At 38.0% G+C, this 25,051-nt stretch overlaps 1 protein-coding gene across 1 annotated transcript; it reads left to right on the forward strand.

Moving 5' to 3' along the window:
* Positions 1 to 16,504: 16,504 nt before the first annotated feature.
* Positions 16,505 to 21,639, forward strand: LOC126590765 (calcium-transporting ATPase 1, endoplasmic reticulum-type-like). Its single transcript, XM_050256267.1, has 8 exons — positions 16,505 to 18,245; positions 18,487 to 18,556; positions 18,648 to 18,769; positions 19,301 to 19,582; positions 19,707 to 20,084; positions 20,333 to 20,442; positions 20,587 to 20,815; positions 20,954 to 21,639. Exons 1-8 carry the CDS (start codon positions 16,785 to 16,787, stop codon positions 21,536 to 21,538), a joined length of 3,237 nt encoding a protein of 1,078 aa, XP_050112224.1. The 5' UTR covers positions 16,505 to 16,784; the 3' UTR covers positions 21,539 to 21,639.
* Positions 21,640 to 25,051: the final 3,412 nt, after the last annotated feature.

The raw sequence follows: 25,051 nt of genomic DNA on the forward strand, positions 1-25,051 counted from the left end.
TTGGAAAAATCGGCTGGAAGCTAGGCATGCTAGGGAAGCTAGGCAAGCTAGGCGACTCTTAGGTGGAGAGCTAGGCAGCACCTAGGCGGCCCTAGGCGGTTTTTTTTTATATTTTTTATTAATTGTGTGCTTTTTTCTTTTTTGGTTTCATGGTGGTATAGTTATTGAAATGGTGTACCTAATTTGCAAATGATGGATTTACTACAAGTTCATCCAATAGTGAAACGAATTGGAGCACTTTTGAGGGGATACATACAAAGAAAAGAAATAAACTAGATACAACAAGGTTAAATAATTTAGTTTATGTCTAATCCAATACAAAGATCATGATTTATGAACAAGAAGAATTTAGTCTATCATCTAAATCCTCCTCATTATGATTATATGCTTACTGTTTTTTAAATATTGAACTTTTTGGATGTATATAATTTGTGTATTCTTCTACTTCTATTTTTGCATTTTATCATTATTTTATTATCCATACAAGTATAGTTTTTTTAGGTATAAATGGGCACTTATTTACAAGATATATAATAAATTTACATAAATCTGCCTAGCCGCATAGGCGCTAGGCCCCTGCCCGCTGCCAGACTAGCGCCTAGCGATTTTTAGAACCTTGGTTGAACGAGATCACATTGGGCTTACAGTTATCACTCTCCATCATTTTATTGAAGGGAGTTTTAACGAAATACTCCCAGTACTGTTCATTTTTAACGAAAAACCATATTTTTTCTTTTTCCTGATACTATTCACTACATTTTTATTTGTTCTTTTTTATTAAAACTAAATATTTTTGAAACTTGTCGTTAGTTTTCTTTTTATTGGAAAGTCCTGCTGCCTCAGCCACTCTTTATTTTGAAGAAGAAAGCCGTGGGTCAGGGTGTTGAAGTTGGGCCACATCCGGTCCAAAACCAAGTTTGAAGAAGTTTCCCAAGACAGACAAACCAAAGTTCAAATGGCAAAAGCAATTAATTGTAATCGTTAGAGCATAAACATTAGGAGTCTAGGACGAATCTCCAACGGCCCCATTTGGTTATACAACGAGATGACTTCCGAGTAATGTTGCAACTTGGCAACTTGGCAACTTGACAAATGACTTGATTGAAACGGACAACTGAAGGCAGAGGACGCCTTTGAAGCATTTCGTCGAACACATTGAAGGCCTCCTCAAGATAGTGACTTTAACGAGCTGATGCAGTCGTGTATTTGTAAATTTGGTTGGATGAAAAGCTCGAGAGCGAAAGGTAGCTAAGGAATCGTTGAGGAAAACAAAAGCAGTAGAGTTACAAAGACAAGGCACACGCGGCATTATACCTTTGAGTCTGCTACTGCCATAACCAACCTTCAAATTACCTTATCCCATCTCCAAGCCATGGCATAAAGCTTAAAATATAAGTTTTAAAACCCCCAAACCATCTCAAACCATTGAACTAAAATAAATCCGGAGGAGAAAATATATCTTTGGCTAGATTTTCCTAGAATTTAAGTCTAATTTAAATTATTCTGGACCCACTAAACTGTCATATTTCAAACTTATTTTTGTTTTTTTACTTATAATTTAAGAAAAACTAACGAAAAACCAAAAAAAAAACTTTAGTTTTAATGAAAAAGGACGGCTATGATCAAATGAAATTAAATGTAATGGTAAACAAAAGATTTGAAGGTCCAAAATTAAATCTAACATCTAAAATGATTTAAGACACTTAGTAAAATCAAATTTAACTTAAAACTTTATAAATACCTATGTATTTGTATGATTTTTAATTACTTATCGAAATTTAATTATTTTTAGATTAAAATGTTCATAAAAATAAATTAAGATAACCTACATAAATTTTATTTTCAAAAATGTTACCGAAAAAAAAATTAGGTAAAAATTATTATTTAATGATCTTGGACTAAAATTTTAAGTCATAATGGTTAAAGGAGAAAAACAATTTCTAGGTTATGTATTAAAATTTTCTAGCTTAAATTTTTAAGCTTTATCCCCAATGGTTGGAGAAGCTATGGGATAAAGCTTAATGTCACAGCCCGTTCCAAAATATTACATTCGTGGCTGTGAATGGACGAAATTGCCCTTAAGAAATACTAAGTATGAGAAGCTCAAGTTGTTAATTATCTAGGTTCCTAAGTTTTGAAAATAAAATGGAATTTATTAAGGATGGAACTTAGATTTTTAGGTTAAAATTTTGTGGTTTGGAGTTGGGGATTGGAAAAGGACCACGAGGGATCCCCACATCCCTCAATCCTCTCCCTATTTTCTGCATACTGTCTCTCTCTCCTCCCTCACGAAACTCTCAGTTCTCTCTCCCTCTCCTTCGAACTCACACGGACCACCACAAAACCACCTTAAACTTCCACCAACGTCGGAGTTAAGACCACCATCAAACTCCTGGAACCTCCACGATCACGATGGTATCCATTTCAGATAAGTTTTGCTTCGGAAAACCCTAGTTTCAAAGTTCCCGTGAAGAACACTGTTCATGATCTTCGAATTGACTTTGTTTTAGGTGAAACCAAGCTCACAGTGAGCTTAAGGAAGTCCCAAGGAAGCTCGGAGTGCTTCGTTGGCATGAATTGGACGTCGAGATCACCTAGTTCGAAGGTAGGCCGATTTCTTGAATTTTTGAAAGTTTGATCCCGTTGTTTTTAGACCCTAAAACTAGTCCAACGTGATAGTAGATGTTTAGGGCTTCAATTTGGTATAATATACGTGAAAAATGGATGAAAAACGAAGGAGAATAGCAAGTTTGAAATTTTTCCAGAAACCGGCGAACAGTCGCCGGCGACCGGCGAATCGCCGGAGAAGACAGGGAATATTCCGTCAGTTTTGACGGAATATGCTAACGGCGTTGACTGACGCCGTTAATTATTAACGGAATATGCTAGGATTTAACGGAATATTCCCTAACTGCCGTTTACTGTGCCGTCAGTGTACACGACACGTGGCCGCGCGTGGGGGCGCGTAGGTCCGTGCCACGTCAGGCGCGTGGGGGCGCGTGAGGACTCCAAAAATTATTTTAAAAATATGGGGATGATCCTGAGGTTGTGTAGGTCACGGTGGTATATTCATATACCCAATTTGAGCAATATATGAGGAGTTATTAACTAAGATTTGGGTTAGGCGTTAAATAACGTCAAATTGGTTACTCTTGTATAGGTGAGGTTTATGCGGGCATCGGGCATGGCCAAGGGATGCTCAGGGACTTACGAGACGTCGATGTATTCTGTGAGTGGGCAGTTTTGTTTTCCGTATATATATATATTTGACGTTTCCCAGAAATTGAATTGAAATGAAAATATGTTTAAAATGAAATGCATATGAGTTATGTGGAAAAACGGGAAGTGAAATACCATGCATAGAATTGATATGAAAAGTATATAGAAATGTGAGTTGAAATGCCATGCATGAATTAATATATGATGCATATGTATGAATTAGTGCGGTGGACGCATAGGTAAGAATTGATTTATGATGCATATGCATGAATTGGTGCGGTGGACGCACGGGTAAGAATTGATTTATGATGCATATGTATGAAATGGTGCGGTGGACGCACATGTGAGTATTTATTTCTGTTATGATGATGTTGATGTATATTGAGCTCAAATCCTGCACCATAGTTTAGTGCTTATAGTATTCACCGCATCGCACGCTCGTCTTGGATCCAAGTAGATGCTAGTCGTACAGTCCACGCGGAGTGGGTACGACAGGCCAGTCGCGAGAGTGTTAGTGAGATTCCGACTGGTGGGTGACCTTAGATTATGTGCACAGATGATTTATGAGAAGCACTAGAGCGTAACTTATGTGCAGAAGGCCGGACAGGTCACGCGGAGTGACTTCGGCAGAGTGTGAGAGTGATAGATTTTGAGCTCTAGGTTCAACCGTGCAGGGCTATTAGAGGGCCTCCGGTTGATTACTTTCTTGCACCTGATATGATTATTGTTGATGCATCCATACTTAACTGTTGAATTAGACATGGCATGGCATGATGGATAAAGAAAAATGTTGAGATAGTAAAAAAAATGAAGTTTGAGAATATATATGTATATTTATATTTTACATTTCTGGGAAAGTATACAGGTTTTACGGAGAGGGGTTACAACGTTTTGAGAAATGTTTGGATTTGGAAAAGAATTGTTTTACTGACCCACTCAATTTTGGTTTTGCGCCCCTCCAGGTTCAGGAATCACAAAGCTGTGGTGACTACGAGGAATTCGACGGTGTTCTGACAGATTGGACAAAATTAGGACTCACCTTCGGGTGTATCAAATTATAAATTGTATCTTTAAAGCTTCCGTACTGTGCAAATGGTTACGTCACTCTCACGTGACGGCCAGCATGCCCTCCTTCGGGACGGGGTGTGTCACTTAAAATATAAGCTATAAAACCCTTCAAATCATCTCGAACCATTGGGCTAAAATAAAATATTTCTTTAGGCTAGATTTTAAGTCTGACTTAAAATATTATGGGCCCACCAAACTATCGTATTTCACACATTTTTTTTTTCTTTTTACTTATAATCTAACGTTTGTGATCAAATGAGATCAAATCTAATAGTAAAATAATTTATGAAAATTATGTAAATCAAATTTTACTTAAAAATTTATAAATACCTATGTGTTTGTATGATTTTTAATTACTTATCAGAAATTAAATATTTTTAGATGAAAATGTTCATAAAAATAAATTAGAATAATCAACATAAATTTTAAAGTTACCGAAAAAATTAGGTTCAAATTATTATTTAATAATTTTGAACTAACATTTTAAGCTATAAGTATTGGAGGAGAAGATAAATTCTGAATTATAGTTTTTTTTTTTTTTTTTGTTTAAGTTTTTTAATTTTATCTCTAAGAGTTAAAGGTGGTTTTAGCATTTTAGTTTAATGAGTAAGAAGCCGATCAATTGCTTGGCGTTTACGGTACGAGATAGAAACTTTTTTCAGTGGGATCCACCTACATGCTTTAAAAAAAAAAACTATCCCAACTATTGGTGTCACGACAGTCTCATACATCGTCTTTTAAAATTGACAATGTCATACCTCATCTTACGAATTTGTGCCAATGTCATACCTCCGTCAGTTTTTCTGTTAATTTCTCAGTTAAATGCTGACGTGGCTTGATTCTGGACCCACTTTCTATTAAAAAAATTTAAAAAATATATTATTAAAAACTAAAAAAAAATCATTTAATATTTTTTAAATATTAAAATAATAAAGAAGGTTATTTAAAAAAAAAACCAAACAAAACTTCCCCCCGCGCCCTCTCTCTTCTCCCCCATCTTCATCCCCCTTTCTCTTCTTCCTGTTGCAACCCAGAAAAAAAGAAACGAAAAAAAAAATTTGTCCCTTCCCCACCCTCTTCGCGCCCTCCTCTCTCTTCTCCCCCCATCTTCATCTTCTTTCCTCTTCTTCCCCCCATCTGCTGCAACCCAGAAAAAAAAAAAAAAAAAAAAACCACAAAACCTATCTTCATCTTCCTTAACCCCCTTTCCCTGCAACTCATCCCTTTCTTCCCCCTTCCTGACTTCCCTAAACCCTCCCCACCCACCCTCGCACCCACTACCTGCAACCCATAAAAATAAAAATAAAATAAAAAAAACCCATATCCCGTTCGCAAGGCCGATTCCACGGGTGGAGAACCTGAGCGTAGAGAAAATGGGGGGAATGGGTGTGGATTTAAGGAGTGGGGTGTGTAGAAGAGGGAAGAGGGTGGGTGCGAGGTTGTGTGTGGAGGGTGGGTGAGGGTGGGTGCGGGGGAAGACAATTGGTTTTTTTTTTATTTCTTTTTTCTGGGTTGCAGCAGATAGGGGGAAAAAGAGGAAAAAAGATGAAGATGGGGGAGAAGAGAGAGGGTGCGCACCGGGGAGGGGGGGGAGAAGGGACAAAGTTTAGTTTTTTTTTTTTTTTTCTGGGTTGCAATAGGTAGGAAGAAGAGAAAGGGAGAAGATGAGGGAGAAGACAGAGGGCGCGCTGGGGGGGGGAGTTTTGTTTGTTTGTTTGTTTTTTTTTTTTCTGTTTGGCTTGCAACAGATAAGGGGAAGAAGAGGAAAGAAGATGAAGATGGGGGGTAAAGAGAGAGGGCGCCTGGGGGTGGGTGCGGGGGAAGACAATTGGTTTTTTTTTTCTTTTTTCTGGGTTGCAGCAGATAAGGGGAAGAAGATGAAAGAAGATGAAGATGGGGGAGAAGACAGAGGGTGCGCGCGGGAGGGGGGGAAGGGACAAAGTTTTTTTTTTTTTTTTTTTTTTTTTTTTTTTTTTTTTTCTGGGTTGCAACAGGTAGGAAGAAGAGGAAGGGAGAAGATGAGGGAGAAGATAGAGGGCGCGCGGTGGGGGGGAGTTTTGTTTGTTTGTTTTTTTTTTTTTTCTGTCTGGGTTGCAGCAGATAGGGGGAAGAAGAGGAAAGAAGATGAAGATGGGGGAGAAGAGAGAGGGCGCCTGGGGGTAAGGGGTAAGGGACAAAGTTTTGTTTTATTTTTTTTGTTTTTTTTTCCGTTTTTTTCTGGGTTGCAGTAGTAGGAAGAAGATGAAGGGAGATGAAGATGGGGGGAGAAGAGATAGGGCGCATGGGGGAAGTTTCGTTTGGTTTTTTTTTTAACCTTTCTTTATTATTTTAATATTTAATATTTAAAAAATATTAAATGATTTTTTTTTAGTTTTTAATAATTTTTTAATAGAAAGTGGGTCCCGAATCAAGCCATGTCAGCAATTAACTAAGAAATTAACAGAAAAACTGACGGAGGTATGACATTGGCACAAATTCGTAAGATGAGGTATGACATTGTCAATTTTAAAAGATGAGGTATGAAAGTGTCGTGACACTAATAGTTGAGGTAGTTTTTTGTACTTTACCCAAAAAAAAATTATTGATAGTTGCATCACCTCTTCAGCATGCCGTCAAATTGTGGGCTCCAAATAATGGAAATGCCCATGTGTCCGAGATTGACATTTTTTGGCCATTCTAGAAGTTGAATTGAGCTTTACGCATCCTTGCCAGATCCTCTTTGTGAAGATTTTAGAAAATTTTCAATCAAATTCGCTCATTGTATATTGTGTGGTCAATTTTCGTCAGGTACTGTTTATATTTAATTTTAAATAAAAAAATTTACAATGATTTCTGACCACACGATGTACAATTAGCGGATGTGATTTGAGGATCCCTAGTTCAACATCAAAATTGCTTCAAGGGGATTTCTTCTATGAACTTTAATTTGTTGACTTTTTTGTATTTTAGGTAGGATCCCTAATTGATTGTAATTTCGTGTATTCTCATGTAATCACTTGTAATTAGTTCTCTTTCCATTTATGTTAGGGTTGTAAACCTATAAGTACCTTTTATTGAGAAGAATATAATATCATTCAAAGCATTCTCTTCTTGGCATCAGAGCTAGGTCGGAAAAAAAGAGAGGAAAAAACCCTAGCTGCGATAGCGCTGTTGTCATTGATACCCTCTCTGAATTCGAAACGAATAGCGAGCGACGCCGTCGTTGCTGACTCGAATTCGTCGAATCGTTTCACTATCCGTTGTGTGATACGACATACCAATTGGCCTGTTTGCTTCTGATTTGATCTGAAGCCATGAAGGATTGCATATATTGTCGCCTAAACAACTTGTGTTGTTGCACCGTACCCGACTCGAGGTTTGACGACCCACGAACTAGGAATTGTTGTCTGAACCACTAAGCCACAGCGAACCCCGACCTACAGCTGCACTGCTGCAACACCGAGCTTTGATTCGTATTTTGTCAGCCGCGAAGAACCCACCATCACTGCTGCTCCATTCTGATTTGAATTGCTGCTATTCTCCTCCCTGGATTCTTGAACCACCATACCACCGCTGCTGTTTAGGAAGGAAGAAGAAAAGTTGAAGAAAGGAAGAAGGAAAAAAATTTGAAAGAAGAAAGCTTGCTGACTGAATCGTGTTTGACTGAAGAATAGGAAAAAAGAAGAAAGCTTGCTGGTTGAAGAAAAGAAAAAAACAAAAGAAAAAAGGAAAAGGGGAATCAAAAGTCCACGTGAGTGAAGACTTGGCTGGTTGAATTAGGCAATATTTTTTTCTTTCTTCGGCCATCTTGATTGCAGCGAAGCTTGGGCTTGATTTATTTGGCTTGGGCTTTATCAATTAGTTACTCACGTGCACCTAGAGCAATGGTAGGCCGCACTTGTGGGACCAATCGTGACCGGTTCAAGTCGTGTGCATTAGTTGCCGAAGCTAAGGTAGATTCTAACCATACAGGTAATGATGGTAAGGCTTTAAAAATTTCTGCATCTGTTATGAATAGTACATGGATAATTGATTTTGGTGCTACTGAACATATGACTTGTGATTCTAGACAGGTCCAAACCCTAAAACCATCCACCAATACTATAGTTAGTGTTGCCAATGGTAATGTTGTCCCCATTATTGGGGAAGGTGATGTCTCTCTCTTTGATACCCTGGATCTTGACTCCGTACTTATTGTTCCTTCCCTTGACTATAATTTATTATCTGTTGCTCAAATAACTGTTGCCCTACATTGCCTTGTTATTTTTTGGCATTCCTTTTGTGTTTTTAAGGACATTCGGACTCGTAAGATGATTGGTTATGGTATTTGGAAGGGAAAGCTCTACTACTTGGAGCTGACATCGAACAGTTCTCGAAATTTGAGTCAAGCTCTTGCCATGGAAGGATCTTATGGGGAGAGGGATAAATCTTCGAGGGTTTGGTTATGGCATCGTCGACTTGGACATGCTTCTTTCAACTATTTACGAAGGTTGTTTCCTAGCCTATTTGTTAAGCATGATGTTTCTAGCTTTAAATGTGGTGTTTGTGAAATGGCTAAAAGTCATTGTACTTCATTTCCGTCCAATATGAATAAAAGTTCTGTTCCATTTATGATAATTCATTCTGATGTTTGGGGGCCATCTAAAACTGCTACGTTTGGTGGTGCTCATTGGTTCGTTACTTTTATTGATGATTGAACACGTATGACTTGGGTATGTTTGATGAAGTTCAAAAGTGAAGTTCCTTCTTTGTTTCAGCAGTTTTATAAAATGGTACAAGTACAATATAAGTCCCACATACAGGTTCTCAGGAGTGATAATGGCGGTGAATATGTTAACTCTGACCTTCGTGCCTTTCTTGATCATCATGGCATTGTTCATCAAACCACGTGCCCATATACTCCACAACAAAATGGGGTTGCAGAACGCAAGAACCGTCATCTTTTGGAGGTTGTTCGTGCTTCTTTGCTTAAGGCTCATCTCCTGTTATCCTATTGGGGATAAGCCCTCACCTCAGCTGCGTATCTCATTAATTGAGTTCCATCCCGATCCGTTGATTTTCAAACACCACTCCAGGCTCTCTCCTCACACGTTGATGCTCCTGCAGTCCCTAATCTTCCACCTCATGTGTTTGGCTGTGTAACCTTCGTTCATCTTCATAAACAGCAGAGGAGTAAACTTGAACCTCGGGCCTTATAGTGTGTGTTTGTGGGGTATGCCTCAAATCAGAAGGGATATCGTTGTTATCACCCTCCGACGAAAAAGTTGTTTGTCATTATGGATGTTGCCTTTCATGAAAATGATATGTACTTTGCCAGTCCTGAGTCTTCACTTCAGGGGGAGAATCAAACAGAAGTTCAAACTCTTGACTATACTATTCCGGAGACAGATAGTATGAATGAATTGGAGGTAAGTGGTAATGTCTTGGAGACAAGTGGTGATCATTCACATGGAAACAAAGTTGAAAACTTTGAAAGTAACGAGTTGACTGCACTAGATAACTCATAGCCTTCATCTCCGCCTGATAGTTCACTGCCAGTTTCCTCAATAGCAGACAACTCTGTGTCGCCAACTACCTCACAATCGATTTCACCGCCCTTGAGCCTTAATAACCATAATCAATCGCCTTCAATCCCGGATGCACCATTACCACGTCGTCTCCCTGACCGTGTAAACCGAGGTATTTCTAAATCTACTTATGAAGCTGACCCTAAATACAAAACCAGGTATCCAATGAATAAGCCTAACCCTGAATCCAATGTGCTATACCCGTTAACTAATTATGTGTCGACCAGTCACCTGTCAGAATCAAATAAGTCATTTGTGTATCAATTATCTACTATATCTATTCCTAACAGTGTGCAGGAAGCTTTAGCTGATCCACGTTGGTAAGCAACAATGAATGAAGAGTTAAGGTCTTTGAAAAAGAATGCTACCTAGGAGATCACGGACTTGCCAGCTGATAAGAAACCTGTGGGATGTAAATGGGTTTATACTGTGAACTATAAAGCTGATGGGATGGTGAATCGCTTCAAGGCAAGACTAGTAGTAAAAGGATACACCCAAAAATATGGAATTGACTATACAGATACATTTGCTCATGTGGCCAAGACAACACCGTTCGTGTTTTATTGTCCTTGGCTGCAAATCTTGATTAGCCTTTACAATAGTTTGATGTGAAGAATGCCTTTTTGCATGGAGATTTGACATAAAAGATTTATATGGATCTTTCACCTGGATGTAATTCTCAAGATAAATACAAAAGAAAGGTGTGCAGGTTGAAGAAATCCTTGTATGGCTTGAAGCAGTCTCCTCGAGCATGGTTTGGAAGATTCACAAAATTTATGAGAGCATTTGGTTACAGACAAAGTAACTCCGATCATACTTTGTTTCTGAAAAGATAGAATGGGAAGCTTACTGCACTTATTTGTGTATGTAGACGATATGGTGGTAACAGGTAATGATCCGGAAGAACGTGCGGCCTTGTAAAGATACCTGTCTACAGAATTTGAAATGAAAGACCTTGGATCCCTGAAATATGTTTTAGGGATTGAGGTGTCGAGAAGTAGTTCTAGAAATTTCTTGTCTCAAAGGAAGTATATTATTGATTTGTTGCACGAAACTGGCATGTCATCTTGTCAGCCAGTAGCTACACCATTAGAAGAAAGATTGAAACTGAGTGTTGATTCTAATCAAGTACCAGTTGACAAAGAAAGATACCAAAGGTTAGTAGGCCGTTTGATGTATTTGGCACACACAAGACTGGACCTTGCTTATGCCTTAAGTGTAGTGAGTCAATACGTGCATGATCCTGGAGAACAACATATGAATGCCGTGATGAGAATATTGCGATATTTGAAGGGAAGTCCGAGCAAAGGAATTTTGTTTAAAAGGAATAATCACTTTAGCGTTGAAAGTTATACTGATGCAGACTGGGCAGGTTCAATTGACGATAGGCGTTTAACATCAGGTTACTTTACGTTTGTTGGGGGTAACTTGGTTACATGGAGAAGTAAGAAACAGAATGTGGTTGCCCGTTCCAGTGCAGAAGCCGAATACAGAGGTATGGCTTTGGGAATTTGTGAAATTTTGTGGCTTAAATTTCTATTAAGCGATTTGGGTATATAACATGATTAGCCCATGAAATTATTTGTGATAATAAAGCTGCCCGTGACATCGCACATAATTCGGTACAACATGATAGAACAAAGCATGTTGAAGTTGATCGGTTTTTCATCAAAGAAAAATTGGAAGGGAAAATAATTGAAGTATCGGCGATAAGAACAGAAGATCAGTTGGCATATATCCTCACAAAAGCTGTTTCAAGTCACAAGTTTTCAAGTTTCTTACACAAGTTGGGTATAAGAGACATATATGCACCAACTTAAGGGGGAGTGTTGACTTTTTTGTATTTTAGGTAGGATCCCTAATTGATTGTAATTCCGTGTATTCTCATGTAATCACTTGTAATTAGTTCTCTTTCCATTTATGTTAGGGTTGTAAGCCTATAAGTACCTCTTATTGAGAAGAATATAATATCATTCAAAGCACTCTTCTTGGTTGTTCTTGATATTTATATATTTTGTATTCATGTTGTGTAATTAAGTTCATAGCTGGGGAATTCGATGTAGCCTTGCGAACTTACTCTATGCTATTAAGTTAAAGTATTCAAATTACTAATATGTATTCTTGTTTCATTCACTGATTTTATAGTATAAGTTGTTTGTTAATCTTAATGTTTGATCACCATTAGGGCTGCTTATGAATTATTTGATCAAGGTTATAGTGCACATCATGCTTAACTTGGTGGACATGTGAATGAATGAAGAAACTGATATGCATACATCATGCCATGTGATTTCTTTGGTTCTTTGAAGTTTTCTTGTTCTTAATGGATTCTTGCTTGCTAATCTAAGTTGAACATGAGGATCCGGCAAGAAACCTCATTTGCAAATGCCCTTTGGTTGGAGACCTTTTTGTTTAATTTTGGGCCAAATATTTAAAAACTTTTTAGTTAAAATGGTCTATGAGATTAACAAAACTATTCATTTTGGTTTTTGAGATTTGAAATCAATAGAAGTGGTCCATGAGTTTGTCCATCATTAATCATTTTGATTCTTCTGTGAAAAATTTCCATTAAATAAATATAAAATGGTAAAAATACCCTAAATTTTTGTCATATCATTTTGGCTCATGTTCATTAAATTGAGAACATTTTTGTCATTTTGGTCCTGATTTAACAAAATGCTTACAGAAGGACCAAAATGAGGAGTTTTGCAAATCTTGGAGATAATTTTGACTAAAATGCCTTGCTAAAATGCCCTTGGTTGAAGATGACTTTATATGAAAATGTGCACTTTTGCTGACCACTTACAATATATTTCCATATGCATTTATTGCCGTTAATGAGTGTGATTCAATCTATCTACTACATAAATTTTAGCATATGCAAATCTATTTTTTTTTCTTTAACTTCTTTGTAAATCAAAACTCCCTCACGTTTGAAACATAACACTAATACCCCTTGAGGTTTTAGTCCACTTTCACATAACCCGTTTCAGACAAAGTTGCCCTCATTATTAATTAATTTTTTTAAATGAAAAATCATTTGAATAAGTAGAATAAAAATCCAAATTAATCTTACATTAAACAATAAAAACAAATTAAAGAAATATCATAATCTTTCTTCCTCTACCATGAACTCGGATGTTCTCCGAAATTCGGCATTAAAAAGTTCAAGGTTTCCAACGACAACTTGCATTTCGTGAGGAAGGTTCTTGGGAATTTGGCGGTTTTCATATTTTTTATGGCGGTAAGTGAGGCCAAACTTGTGGAGAGGCTGATTGATCGAAAAACTAAAATAAATGAGTGGCTTCTTGTGAGGACGGCGAGGGAGTTGGTAAAGCATGTTAAGAATTTCCATTATGTCGTGGTGAATGCAGAGGGGAGGCCTAAACCCTATATTGATTTTTAAAAAGGTTTTTTTATTTTATTTTTTAAAGTAATTGAAAATGAGGGAAAATTTGTCTTTAAGAAAATATTTCAAGGTGATGTCAGCCCTAAAGGGGTTATGTGAAAGTAAATTAGAACCTCAAGATGTGTTAGTATTATGTTTCAAACATGAGAGGATTTTATGAAAACATGATAACTTGAGGGGACGAATATAAATTATCCATCTTCGTAAAAAAATGTTCTTTTTTACATCTTTTAGTGATGTATACCGCTTGTAAGATCTCACATCGTCCAGGGGTGAGGATTTTGTAAGCCTTATATGTATATTCCCATCTCTACCTAGCAGGATGTCTTTTGGGAGCTCACTGGCTTCGGGTTCCATCGGAACTCCGAATTTAAGCAAGTTCGCGCGAGAGCAATCCTATGATGGGTGACCCACTGCGAAGTTCTTGTGTGAGTTCCCAGAAATAAAACCGTGAGGGCGTGGTCGGGGCCCAAAACGGACAATATCATGCTACGATGGAGTCGAGTTCGAGATGTGGTGGGGGCCCAGGTCGGGATGTGACACCGCTAGTCAAAGAATTTTTTTTAAAATAATATCTTTAATTTACATCTCTCCTAATTAGAGAACAAATTTCACTTACATATTTTAAAAATGTAAAATCAAATATATATAAAAAACGTTATTCTTATTATCTATTTGTCTCATCATTTCCACAATTTTTCTAATAGAGATAGCTTCACATGTATTGGTTGATCCTACCTTTATTACAAAGATGATACAAATAAATGATATGTGTAATATTACTTAATCTGTATATGATTTTTGCAGCTCAAATTTCGAGATGACTTAAAATCATGGGAATGTTGTATATAATTCGAAACGAAAACCAAAAAGAGAGCAACATTTCACTTCCTTCTTATTAGAGTGGACCCCATCATTCCAATGTACGAAGTTAGAAACTTTTTTAGTGGGATCCACCTTCATACTTTAAGAAAAAAAATTATTTATAGTTGCATTACCTTTTCAGCATGCCGTCAAATTGTACTCCAAAAAATGGAAATGCCCATGTGCCCGAGATTGACACTTTTTGGCCATCCTAGATGCTGAATTGAGCCCTAAAATACGGCCGGATCCTTTTCCTGGGATATGTGAGATTTCGTGATTATGTCATTTTATCGTAAATCGTACTATTAGTTTTCGTTAGGTATTATTTATTTTAAAATTTAAATTTTAAATAATTTCTGACCGCACAATGTATTATGAACGAACACGATTACTGGATCTCCCAGATCCCAAAAAAAAGAATCCAGCGAGAATCCTTTTCCCCAAAACTATGCTTGCAAATGCCTTTTGGTTGGAGACCTTTTTGTTCAATTTTGGGGCAAATATTTAAATGCTTTTTATCTAAAATGGTCCATAAGATTAACATAACTCTTCGTTTGGTTTTTGAGATTTGAAATCGATAAACGTGGTCCCGAGTTTGTCCATCATCAATCATTTTGATTATTCTGTAAAAAATTTCCATTAAATAAATATACAATGACAAAAATACTCTCAATTTTTATCATATCATTTTGGCCCATTGTTCATTAAATTGAGACACATTTTTGTCATTTTGATCCTTATTTAACATAATACTCACAGAGGGACCAAAATGATTGATGATTAACAAACTCAATTACTACTTTTATTAATTTCAAATCTCAGTGACCAAAGTGAAGAGTTATGCATATCTCAGGATCCATTTTAATAAAAAGCCTTGCTAAAATGCTCTTGGTTGAGATGACTTTATATGAAAGTGTGCACTTTTCCTGACCACTTACAATATATTTCCATCTACATTTACTGCCGTTAATGAGTGTGGTTCAATCTATCTACTACATAAATTTTAGCATATGCAAATCTATTTTTTTTCTTTAACTTCTTTGTAAATCAAAACTCCCTCACGTTTTAAATATAACACTAATACCCCTTGAAGTTTTAGTTCACTGTCACATAACCCCTTTAGGACAAAGTTGCCCTCATTGTTAATTATATATATATATATATATATATATATATATATATATATTTTTTTTTTTTTAAATGAAAAATCATTTGAATAGTAGCAGAATAAAAAAATTTAAAGAAATATCATAATCTTTCTTCCTCTACCATGAACTCAGATCTTCTCTGGAATTCGGCATAAAAAAAGTTCAAGGTTTCCAACGACAACTTGCATTTCGTGAGAAAGATTCTTGGGAATTTGGCGGTTTTCATATTTTTTATGGCGGTAAGTGAGGCCAAACTTGTTGGAGAGGTTGATTGATCGAAAAACTGAGATGAAGGAGTAGCTTCTTGTGAGGACGGCGAGGGAGGAGGTGAAGCATGTTAAGAATTTCCATTATGTTGTGGTGAATGCGGAGGGGAGGCCTAAACCCGATATTGATTTTTAAGAAGGTTTTTTATTTTATTTTCTGAAGTAATTAAAAATGAGGGAAAATTTGTCTTTAAGAAAATATTTCAAGGTGATGTCAACCCTAAAAGGGTTATGGGAAAGTAAATTAGAACCTCAAGATGTGTTAGTATTATGTTTCAAATATGAGAGGATCTTGTAAAAAACATGATAAACTTGAGGGGATGTTAGTTTAAGTAACCCGAATATAAATTATCCATCTTCATCAAAAAATATTCTTTTTTACATCTTTTAGTGATGTATCCCGCTAGTCAAAGAATTAAAACAAAAAAATCTTTAATTTACGTCTCTCCTAATTAGAGTAAAATTTTCACTTACATATTTTTAAAATGTAAAATCAAATATATATATAAAAAACGCTATTCTTATTATCTATTTGTCTCATTATTTCTACCATCTTTTTAATAGAGATAGCCCGATATGTATTAATTGGCCCTACCTCTATTAGATAAATGATACAAATTATGGTACAAATAGATGATGTGTGTAGTATTACTTAATGTGTGTATGATTTTTGCAGCTCAAATTTGGAGATGACTTAAAAACTTAGGGAATGTTGTATATAGTTCGGAAGGAAAACAAAAGTGGTGTGATATCCACACACCCATTTTTACTTCTCCCACACCTTTTTAGTTTTTGGTTGTCGGATCGGATAAATTGAAGAAGATCAACGGACATAAATTAACAATGGGTGTGTGAGAAGTAAAAATGGGTGTGTGGATAGCACACCTCAAACAAAAAAGAGAGCAACATTTAACTTCCTTCTGATTAGAGTGGACCCCATCATTCGAATGACGTGGAGCGACCTCGTCGGCTGTAGAGGGGGAATCTCTCTGCTCCCGCCAACACTGAAACTGAATTTCAGTTCTCACCTCTCTCAAGAGAAGCTCCGCTTGAATCGCTCTTGAGATTCCCGATCGTGTGACACAAACAAACACATGAGACAAGAGAGAAAAATAATCAAATTTGCTGTTTGAAAAGTCCAAATTTCCAAATTTCAGTTAGTCACACTCGCCGACGGAACCTCCACTTTTTCTTACTCTGTTTTTCTTTTCTCTCCCAATTTTCTCAGCTCCCAAACAGAAAGAAAGCTACAGTTTTCCAGGTGATGAAGCGTGATCACATTGCCAGAAGGAAAAAGAAACTCGATCCCATGGGGAAAGGAGGGCAGAACTACGGGAAGGGAGAGAGTCCGAATCCGATTCCGATTCCGAAAGCCGATCACTCTTTCCCGGCGTGGTCGAGAGACGCCAAGGAATGCGAGGACGCGTTCCGGGTGAGTCGCGACTCGGGCTTGTCCTCCGAGGAAGTCGACAACCGGCGGAAGGTGTACGGATGGAACGAGCTGGAGAAGCACGAGGACCAGTCGATGTGGAAGCTGTTGCTGGACCAGCTGAGCGACACGCTGGTGCGGATTCTGCTGGCGGCGGCGATCATCTCGTTTGTCCTGGCCTGGTTCGACGGTGAGGAGGAGAAGGAGATCACGGCGTTTGTGGAGCCGCTGGTGATTTTCCTGATCCTGATCGTGAATGCAATCGTCGGGATTTGGCAGGAGAGCAACGCGGAGAAGGCGCTGGAGGCGTTGAAGGAGATTCAGTCAGAGCAGGCGGCGGTAATTAGGGATGGAAGGAAGGTGTCGAATCTGTCGGCCAAGGAGCTGGTTCCGGGGGATATTGTGGAGCTGAGAGTTGGGGATAAGGTGCCGGCGGATATGAGGGTTTTGAACTTGGTGAGCTCGACGTTTAGGGTTGAGCAGGGGTCTTTGACAGGAGAGAGTGAGGCAGTGAGCAAGAGCGTGAAGGCGGTTTCGGAGAATTCGGATATTCAAGGGAAGAAATGTATGGTTTTTGCAGGGACGACTGTGGTGAATGGGCATTGTGTTTGTTTGGTGACGCAGATTGGGATGAGGACTGAGATTGGGCAAGTGCATTCTCAGATTCAAGAAGCTTCGCAAAGCGAGAACGATACCCCGCTGAAGAAGAAGCTGAATGAGTTTGGGGAGATTTTGACTATGATCATTGGAGTTATTTGTGCAATTGTTTGGCTCATCAATGTCAAGTACTTTCTCAGTTGGGAGATTGTTGATGGTTTGCCAACCAACTTTCAATTCTCGTTCGAGAAGTGTACTTATTACTTCAAGATTGCTGTGGCATTGGCTGTGGCAGCCATTCCTGAAGGCTTGCCTGCCGTGATCACGACTTGTTTGGCGCTTGGAACACGAAGGATGGCTCAGAAGAATGCACTTGTTAGGAAGTTGCCGAGTGTTGAGACTCTCGGGTGCACTACTGTGATTTGTTCTGATAAAACTGGTACTCTGACTACCAATCAGATGGCTGTGGCAAAGCTTGTGGCTATTGGTTCGAGGCCTGGTACTCTTCGAGCCTTCGATGTGGAAGGAACCACCTACAACCCTTTCGATGGGAAAATACAGGACTGGCCGCCAGCTGGTGATATGGATACCAATGTTCAAACGATAGCCAAAATCGCTGCTGTGTGTAATGATGCTGGTGTTGAGTTATCTGGGAGTCATTATGTTGCCAACGGGATGCCCACCGAGGCAGCTTTGAAGGTGAATTTGCAATTTAAGTATATAAATCTGCTCTTTATTTGTCTGAAATTTGAATTGTTGTAGTTTGCATAGATTACATGAAATCGCGGAAATACCACAACATTTAATATAAAACTGTGTGGTTGTTTTGGGTTCCTTATGTGAAATTTTCAAGAGTATCTTAAACATGTGTTGGGAGGTTTCTAAGAAAGATCGATGTGTTCTTTTTGTTGTTGATCATGAACTTTGTGGTTTGTTTCAGGTTCTGGTTGAGAAGATGGGAGTACCTGAAGTATTAAATACTTGTTTCTCCTCAGTTGGAGATCTACTACGTATGTAACTGATTGTTAAGTCATTTGGTATTTCATGATTTTTTTTCTTGGGCATAAAGTTTCATATTCTTTTCCCCTAATCACATTGAAGGTTGTTCTCAACTATGGAATGACATTGACCGGCGAATTGCAACACTGGAGTTTGACCGTGATCGCAAATCCATGAGTGTTATTGTGAATTCGGGCTCGGGAAAAAACTTACTTTTTGTTAAGGTAAATTGCCTGATATATCTGATTTGGTAAGTTTCTGGTATTTTTCTTAATACTCTCTATGTTGCTTACTCAGAGCTATACTTGATCCGGCTCTTATCCCATTGCATACACAGCAGAATAGAATTGATTTTGTTGCTGGTATCAAATGATTAACTCGCACATAGAGTAGAAAGCTGAATGAAATCACCTATTTTTTTTGCCTCAAGGGCTTACACATATATTACACCTGATGTGAGTTTCCGAAGTTTTCTGGTTACACTGCTACATCCTGTTTGCATGCGTGAAGCTAAATCTTTGGTTTCGACAGTTCTTGGTATATATTTTGTTCTGTTCCTTTCCTCCTCAAAATGTTCATCTTCCTAATTGTCTCACATGAGAAGGTAATATTTCTCCATGTAAACTATCAAATTTCACGTCCAAGAATCAAGAGTTGGTTTGCTTGTCAATGATATTGAGTATGCCAGCCCATTCTCCTTTTTTGTAATGGAAAACTTTACGAATTGATTTCTGATTGACTTAAAACCTGTGTAGGGTGCAGTTGAAAATGTATTGGAACGGAGCTCGTCCATTCAGTTGGTTGACGGCTCCATTGTAGAATTGGATAAAAAAATAAGGGATCTTATCTTGGGCACCCTTAATGAAATGTCAAGTAATGCATTACGTTGTTTGGGGTTCGCATACAAGGACGACCTCCCAGAGTTTGCAATGTACAATGGTGATGAAGATCATCCAGCTCATCAGCTTTTACTCAATCCTTCCAATTATTCTTCAATTGAGAATAAACTTGTTTTTGTTGGCATGGTCGGGCTAAGGGTGAGTGTTCCTCTTTATTTATTTTTCTTGCAAATCTGCTAAACTCTGCTGTCCCCTTTTCATTTGCTGATAGAAATTTGAAAGTTCTGACAAACTTTCTTCACGTAATTGTAAAATGTTGAAGGATCCTCCGCGAAAAGAGGTCCGTCAAGCCATTGAGGACTGCAAAGCTGCCGGAATCCGTGTTATGGTTATTACAGGAGACAACAAGAATACGGCTGAAGCTATTTGCCGTGAAATAGGTGTATTTAAACCTTCAGAAGATATTAGTTTGAAAAGCTTAACAGGAAAAGAATTCATCGATCACCATGACCAGAAAAGTTATTTAAGACAAAGTGGAGGACTGTTGTTCTCTAGGGCTGAGCCAAGGCATAAACAAGAGATAGTGAGGCTGCTCAAGGAAGACGGTGAAGTGGTTGCAATGACTGGTGATGGAGTGAATGATGCACCTGCCTTGAAGTTGGCTGATATTGGGATTGCAATGGGCATCGCTGGGACAGAGGTATAGTAATGACGATTCCTCTATGTTTACTTATTTTTGTTTAATCCAGTATGCTGAATCTTTCTGTGATCATGACAGAGACCACGTAGTTTGTCTGCACACGCATTGCATAATGCTCATCATGAATCCATGACTGTCGAGCAAGACTTATCGAATAGCGTTTTCATCAGTTAATTTACTTGTTGCTAATGCTCATCATAATCCATGTTTATTTTATGTATTCATCACTCTTGGTCCACTTGTTCCAGGTTGCCAAGGAAGCCTCTGATATGGTATTAGCAGATGACAATTTTAGCACTATAGTTGCTGCTGTCGGAGAAGGCAGGTCTATTTACAACAACATGAAGGCTTTTATCAGGTTTGATTCTTCTCCAGTGAAGCGTGTCAAGCTATGTTCATCTATTAATGGAAGGCCTTAGTTTCTGTGTTAATGCACATCCTGCTGTCGAATCTCATTTTTAACTTTGCATATGATCAGCTGTTGTTCCCTGTTTCTTTGCAGGTACATGATCTCCTCAAACATTGGCGAAGTTGCATCCATTTTTCTGACAGCCGCCTTGGGTATTCCAGAAGGGATGATCCCAGTTCAGCTTCTCTGGGTCAATCTGGTCACTGATGGACCCCCAGCAACAGCTTTGGGATTCAATCCACCAGACAAAGACATAATGGAGAAGCCCCCTAGAAGAAGCAACGAGTCATTGATCACTCCTTGGATCTTATTCCGTTATCTGGTACGACAACTACATAAACATTTGGTCATCAAAGAACCAGATTTCAGACAATTTAGTAATATTTGTGCTAACATCGAATTCATTGCGTAACCTACTCAATAATCTGACAAAATCCGAAATCCTTTTGACCTGTTGCAGGTAATCGGGCTCTACGTCGGGACAGCAACAGTTGGGGTGTTCATTATTTGGTACACTCATTCCTCATTTTTGGGCATCGACCTTAGCCAAGACGGCCATAGTCTAGTGACCTACTCTCAACTTGCAAACTGGGGCAAGTGCCCTTCCTGGGAAGGATTCTCACCATCTAACTTCACAGCCGGATCCCAGGTGTTCACTTTCGACACCAATCCATGCGAATATTTCCACACTGGAAAAATCAAAGCCTCAACTCTCTCCCTCTCCGTCTTGGTTGCCATCGAGATGTTCAACTCCCTCAATGCACTATCTGAGGACGGAAGCCTCTTGACAATGCCTCCCTGGGTCAATCCGTGGCTCCTTCTAGCCATGTCCGTGTCATTCGGCTTGCACTTTCTGATCCTCTACATCCCGTTCCTTGCGAATGTGTTCAGCATTGTCCCTCTCAGCCTGAACGAATGGCTCTTGGTTCTGGCTGCCGCGCTTCCGGTGATCTTGATCGATGAGATTCTCAAGTTTGTGGGAAGATGTACGAGTAAGTTGCCGGATTCTCCTACTATCGACAGATCTAAGCAAAAAGCAGAGTGAGCGCCAAGAAGCCTCGGATTTATTAGTTAGAATTGTAATGGACTTTATAAAAACAACTTTGCTAATACAAATTTGGACTGCATTCCACATGATTTTTCGGACATTCTGCGTTATTTCAGTATTGTCAGATTTTTTATAATTTAATTAAATAAATTTCAGAAATAAAACAACATAAATGAGGTAAAAATTAAAATAGAGGTGAATAAGCAAAAACTTCTAGCATTTGCTTAACAAAAACAATATAATTCAAGCAAATATATTGTTGCCTGCTGTCAGTTTTGCATTTTTTATTACTCTTTAATGGCTCAAAATTGAGCTATTTGTAAACAATTAAAAGGATTAAATTATAGTAATGGTCTCTCAACTTTAATTAAATTGGAGCAATAGTCCTTCAACTAAAATTCCATCATCAGTGGTCCTTCAACTCATAAAAATATGTAGTTTGCTCCGAATTAAGTCTGATAGATTGTTTTTAATTCACCATAGATTGTTTTTATATATCGTATTTAGATCTTTTGCAGAAGTTTTAATTTACAAGATCACTAGTACTTTTAGTATATAACACTATTAAGTTTTAGCAAAGCTACATGAAATTCAAAATAATATTTGACTGATGTCCAAAATCAAACAAAAATTGTAAATTGCGTGAAGCACGCGTGATTTGAAAAAAAAGAAAAGAGTGCAATGCAAGACACCTATCTCTAGTGGGGCGTAGCGCCGTGCAAGAGTGATAAATTCCAACAACCAACATGGATAAATACATTTAAGTCGCGTGTAGTGCGCCCTTTCACACAGGCAAAAGTGCGTGTAGAAAGATTAGTTTGTTTCTATTCAAACTTTGATTAAGACGCTTTGACTAAAAGTCACGCCAACACTTTAGAAATTTTTATTTTTACATGCCATTATTGTGTTTTTTTTTATATATATTGAATGTCATATCATTGATTGCAACCTACATACTGAATTTATCATTTTAGTTGTTAAAGGTTTTTCTTTCTAATTACGTGGAAAATGTGGGGTGTAAGGGTAATATAGAGAAACATGTGGGGGTGTATTAGGATAAATATTAATTGAAAAAGTAAATGTAAGGTGCATTCAATAATATCTGGGGTGTATTTAGTTGTTAGAGGTTTTTCTTTCTAATTATGTGGAAAATCAGTTATTAATTATTGGTGATTGATTTATCACTTATCTCATTTTAATAATCTTTCTCGATCAAAATAATTTCTTTGTTTCTCCAAAAATTAAATATGTGTTGTAGGCCTATTTGACTGAATTGTATAAAGGACAAAGAGGGAAAGGGGCCGACGGCAACAGAGAGAGAAGATAGAGATTTAATTCTGAGGTGTGTGATGTATCACCCCCTTATGCCTTTATTTAGAGTAGTATGATAGGTAGAATCCTTACCCTAATAAGATTATATCTCTAATAGGAATTAAACTACTAAATGGAATATACAAGATACTTATAGATATACTAGGATTTACACAATCACATTCGTAATCTGATAAGACTGCAACACTTCCCCTTGAGTGTGTAAATACTCAAACAAAATGTCGCATCAGATCTTCAGCAGATGAGGTGAAGACAACAAGTGAACACGAGTCTCAAATATAAGAAAGTAAGTATGCATTGGTAGTAAAACTCACAAAACCTCGCTATAGTAAAGCCCACGGCATAGGGAAAACCCATAGACTAAGGAGAAAAGTGAGAAATATACATAATGTATAAAACAAATGTCAAATAGGACGAAAGTAGTGAACTCAACGGAGTATGATCATCCCAGGATGGGTGTCTCGTTAAAACCTCGTTAGGTAGCAAAAACCTAGTGGGAAAAATGCTCCTAATCGTAGAAAAATATTACATTAAGATCAAGTGAGTATGCTTTAGGATACTCCCCCTGAGTTAGACATAACTTACAAATAAGAGAACTACAAGCGATTCAACTCAGATAATTTACGCATACCGATTCCTTGGACAAGCTTTTGAAAAGTAGACTTGGGTAATGACTTTGTGAAGAGATCGACTAGGTTATCCTGGGAACAGATTTGCTTGACTTCAATGTTTTGATGCTATTGTTGCTGGTGAGAATAATAGAACTTCGGCGCTATGTGCTTGGTGTTGTCTCCCTTGATGTATCATTTCTTTAACTGCTTGATACATGCTGCATTGTCTTCAAAGATTGTTGTAGGAAGGTCAATGATGGAAGAAAGACCACTAGTGCTTCAAAAAGTTCCATAACTTCTCTCAACCAAAAGCACTCTTGCGAGGCTTCATGCAGGGCGAGAATCTTAGCATGGTTCGAAGAAGTTGCAACTAGCGTTTGCTTGGTAGACCTCAAAGATATAACGGTGTCTCCAACGGTAATGATATAACCAGTTTGAGAACGTGCCCTATGTGGGCCAGACAAATAACTAACATTTGAGTAACCAATGACGCGAGAATCAACCCGAAGACCAAGGAGGGCGGCGGCTCTTCTCGAGGATTCGTGGGTGTATAACAAGCCCAAATCTGTCATACCCTTAAAGGTAGTGAAAAATGTCTTTAACACCATTCCAGTGTTTGCATGTAGGCGCATTGTTGTATACAGCCAAAAGATTAACAATGAAGGAGATGTCAGGTCTAGTGCATTGAACCAAGTACAATAAAGCACCAATTGCACTTAGGTATGGAACTTTAGGCTCCAAAATCTCTTTCTTATCCTCCTTCGGACAGAAGGGATCTCGTTTAGCATCAAGAGTTCGAATGACCACATGAGTACTCGAAGGCTTCACTTTATCCTCATTAAAACGTCGAAACACCTTCTGGGTGTTGTTCGATTGATGTACTAGGATTCCATCCGAACAATGCTCGATCTTCAGGCTGAGACAATATTGAGTTTTCCCAAGATCTTTCATCTCAAATTTTAATTTCAAGTAAGCGGTAATTTCCTCAAGCTCTGCGGGAGTTCCAATGAGGTTCATGTCATCGACATAAACTACAACGATCGCAAATTCAGAATGTGACTTCTTAATGAACATGTATGGGCATAGTTTGTTGTTCATATAACCCTAACTTGTCAAATATTCACTCAGATGGTTATACCACATCTGCCTGGATTATTTCAATCCATAGAGCAATCTTCTCAATCTAATTGAGAGAGTGTTCCGTGGTCTAGAACTATTTGAACCAGTCAATGGAAGTCCTTATGGAACTTTCATATACATTTTCGTATCTAGATCCCAATAGAGATACGCGGTTACCATGTCCATAAGCTGCATATTCAGTTTTTTCAGAAACTACAAAAATGATAAGATAACGTAACGTTATGACGTCCATTATGGGGGAATACGTCTACTTGTAATCAATCCCATGGCGTTGAGAGAAACCTTGCACTACGAAGTGTGCATTGTATTGCACTATTTCATTCTTCTCATTACGCTTCCTCACGAAAACCCATTTTTAGCCCACGGGTTTCACATATGGTGGAGTATAAGCTACAGGCCCAAACACCTTTCGTTTCGCGAGCGAATC

The sequence above is a fragment of the Malus sylvestris genome, chromosome 11, assembly GCF_916048215.2.
Source record: "Malus sylvestris chromosome 11, drMalSylv7.2, whole genome shotgun sequence".
NCBI classification, from domain to species: Eukaryota; Viridiplantae; Streptophyta; class Magnoliopsida; order Rosales; family Rosaceae; genus Malus; species Malus sylvestris.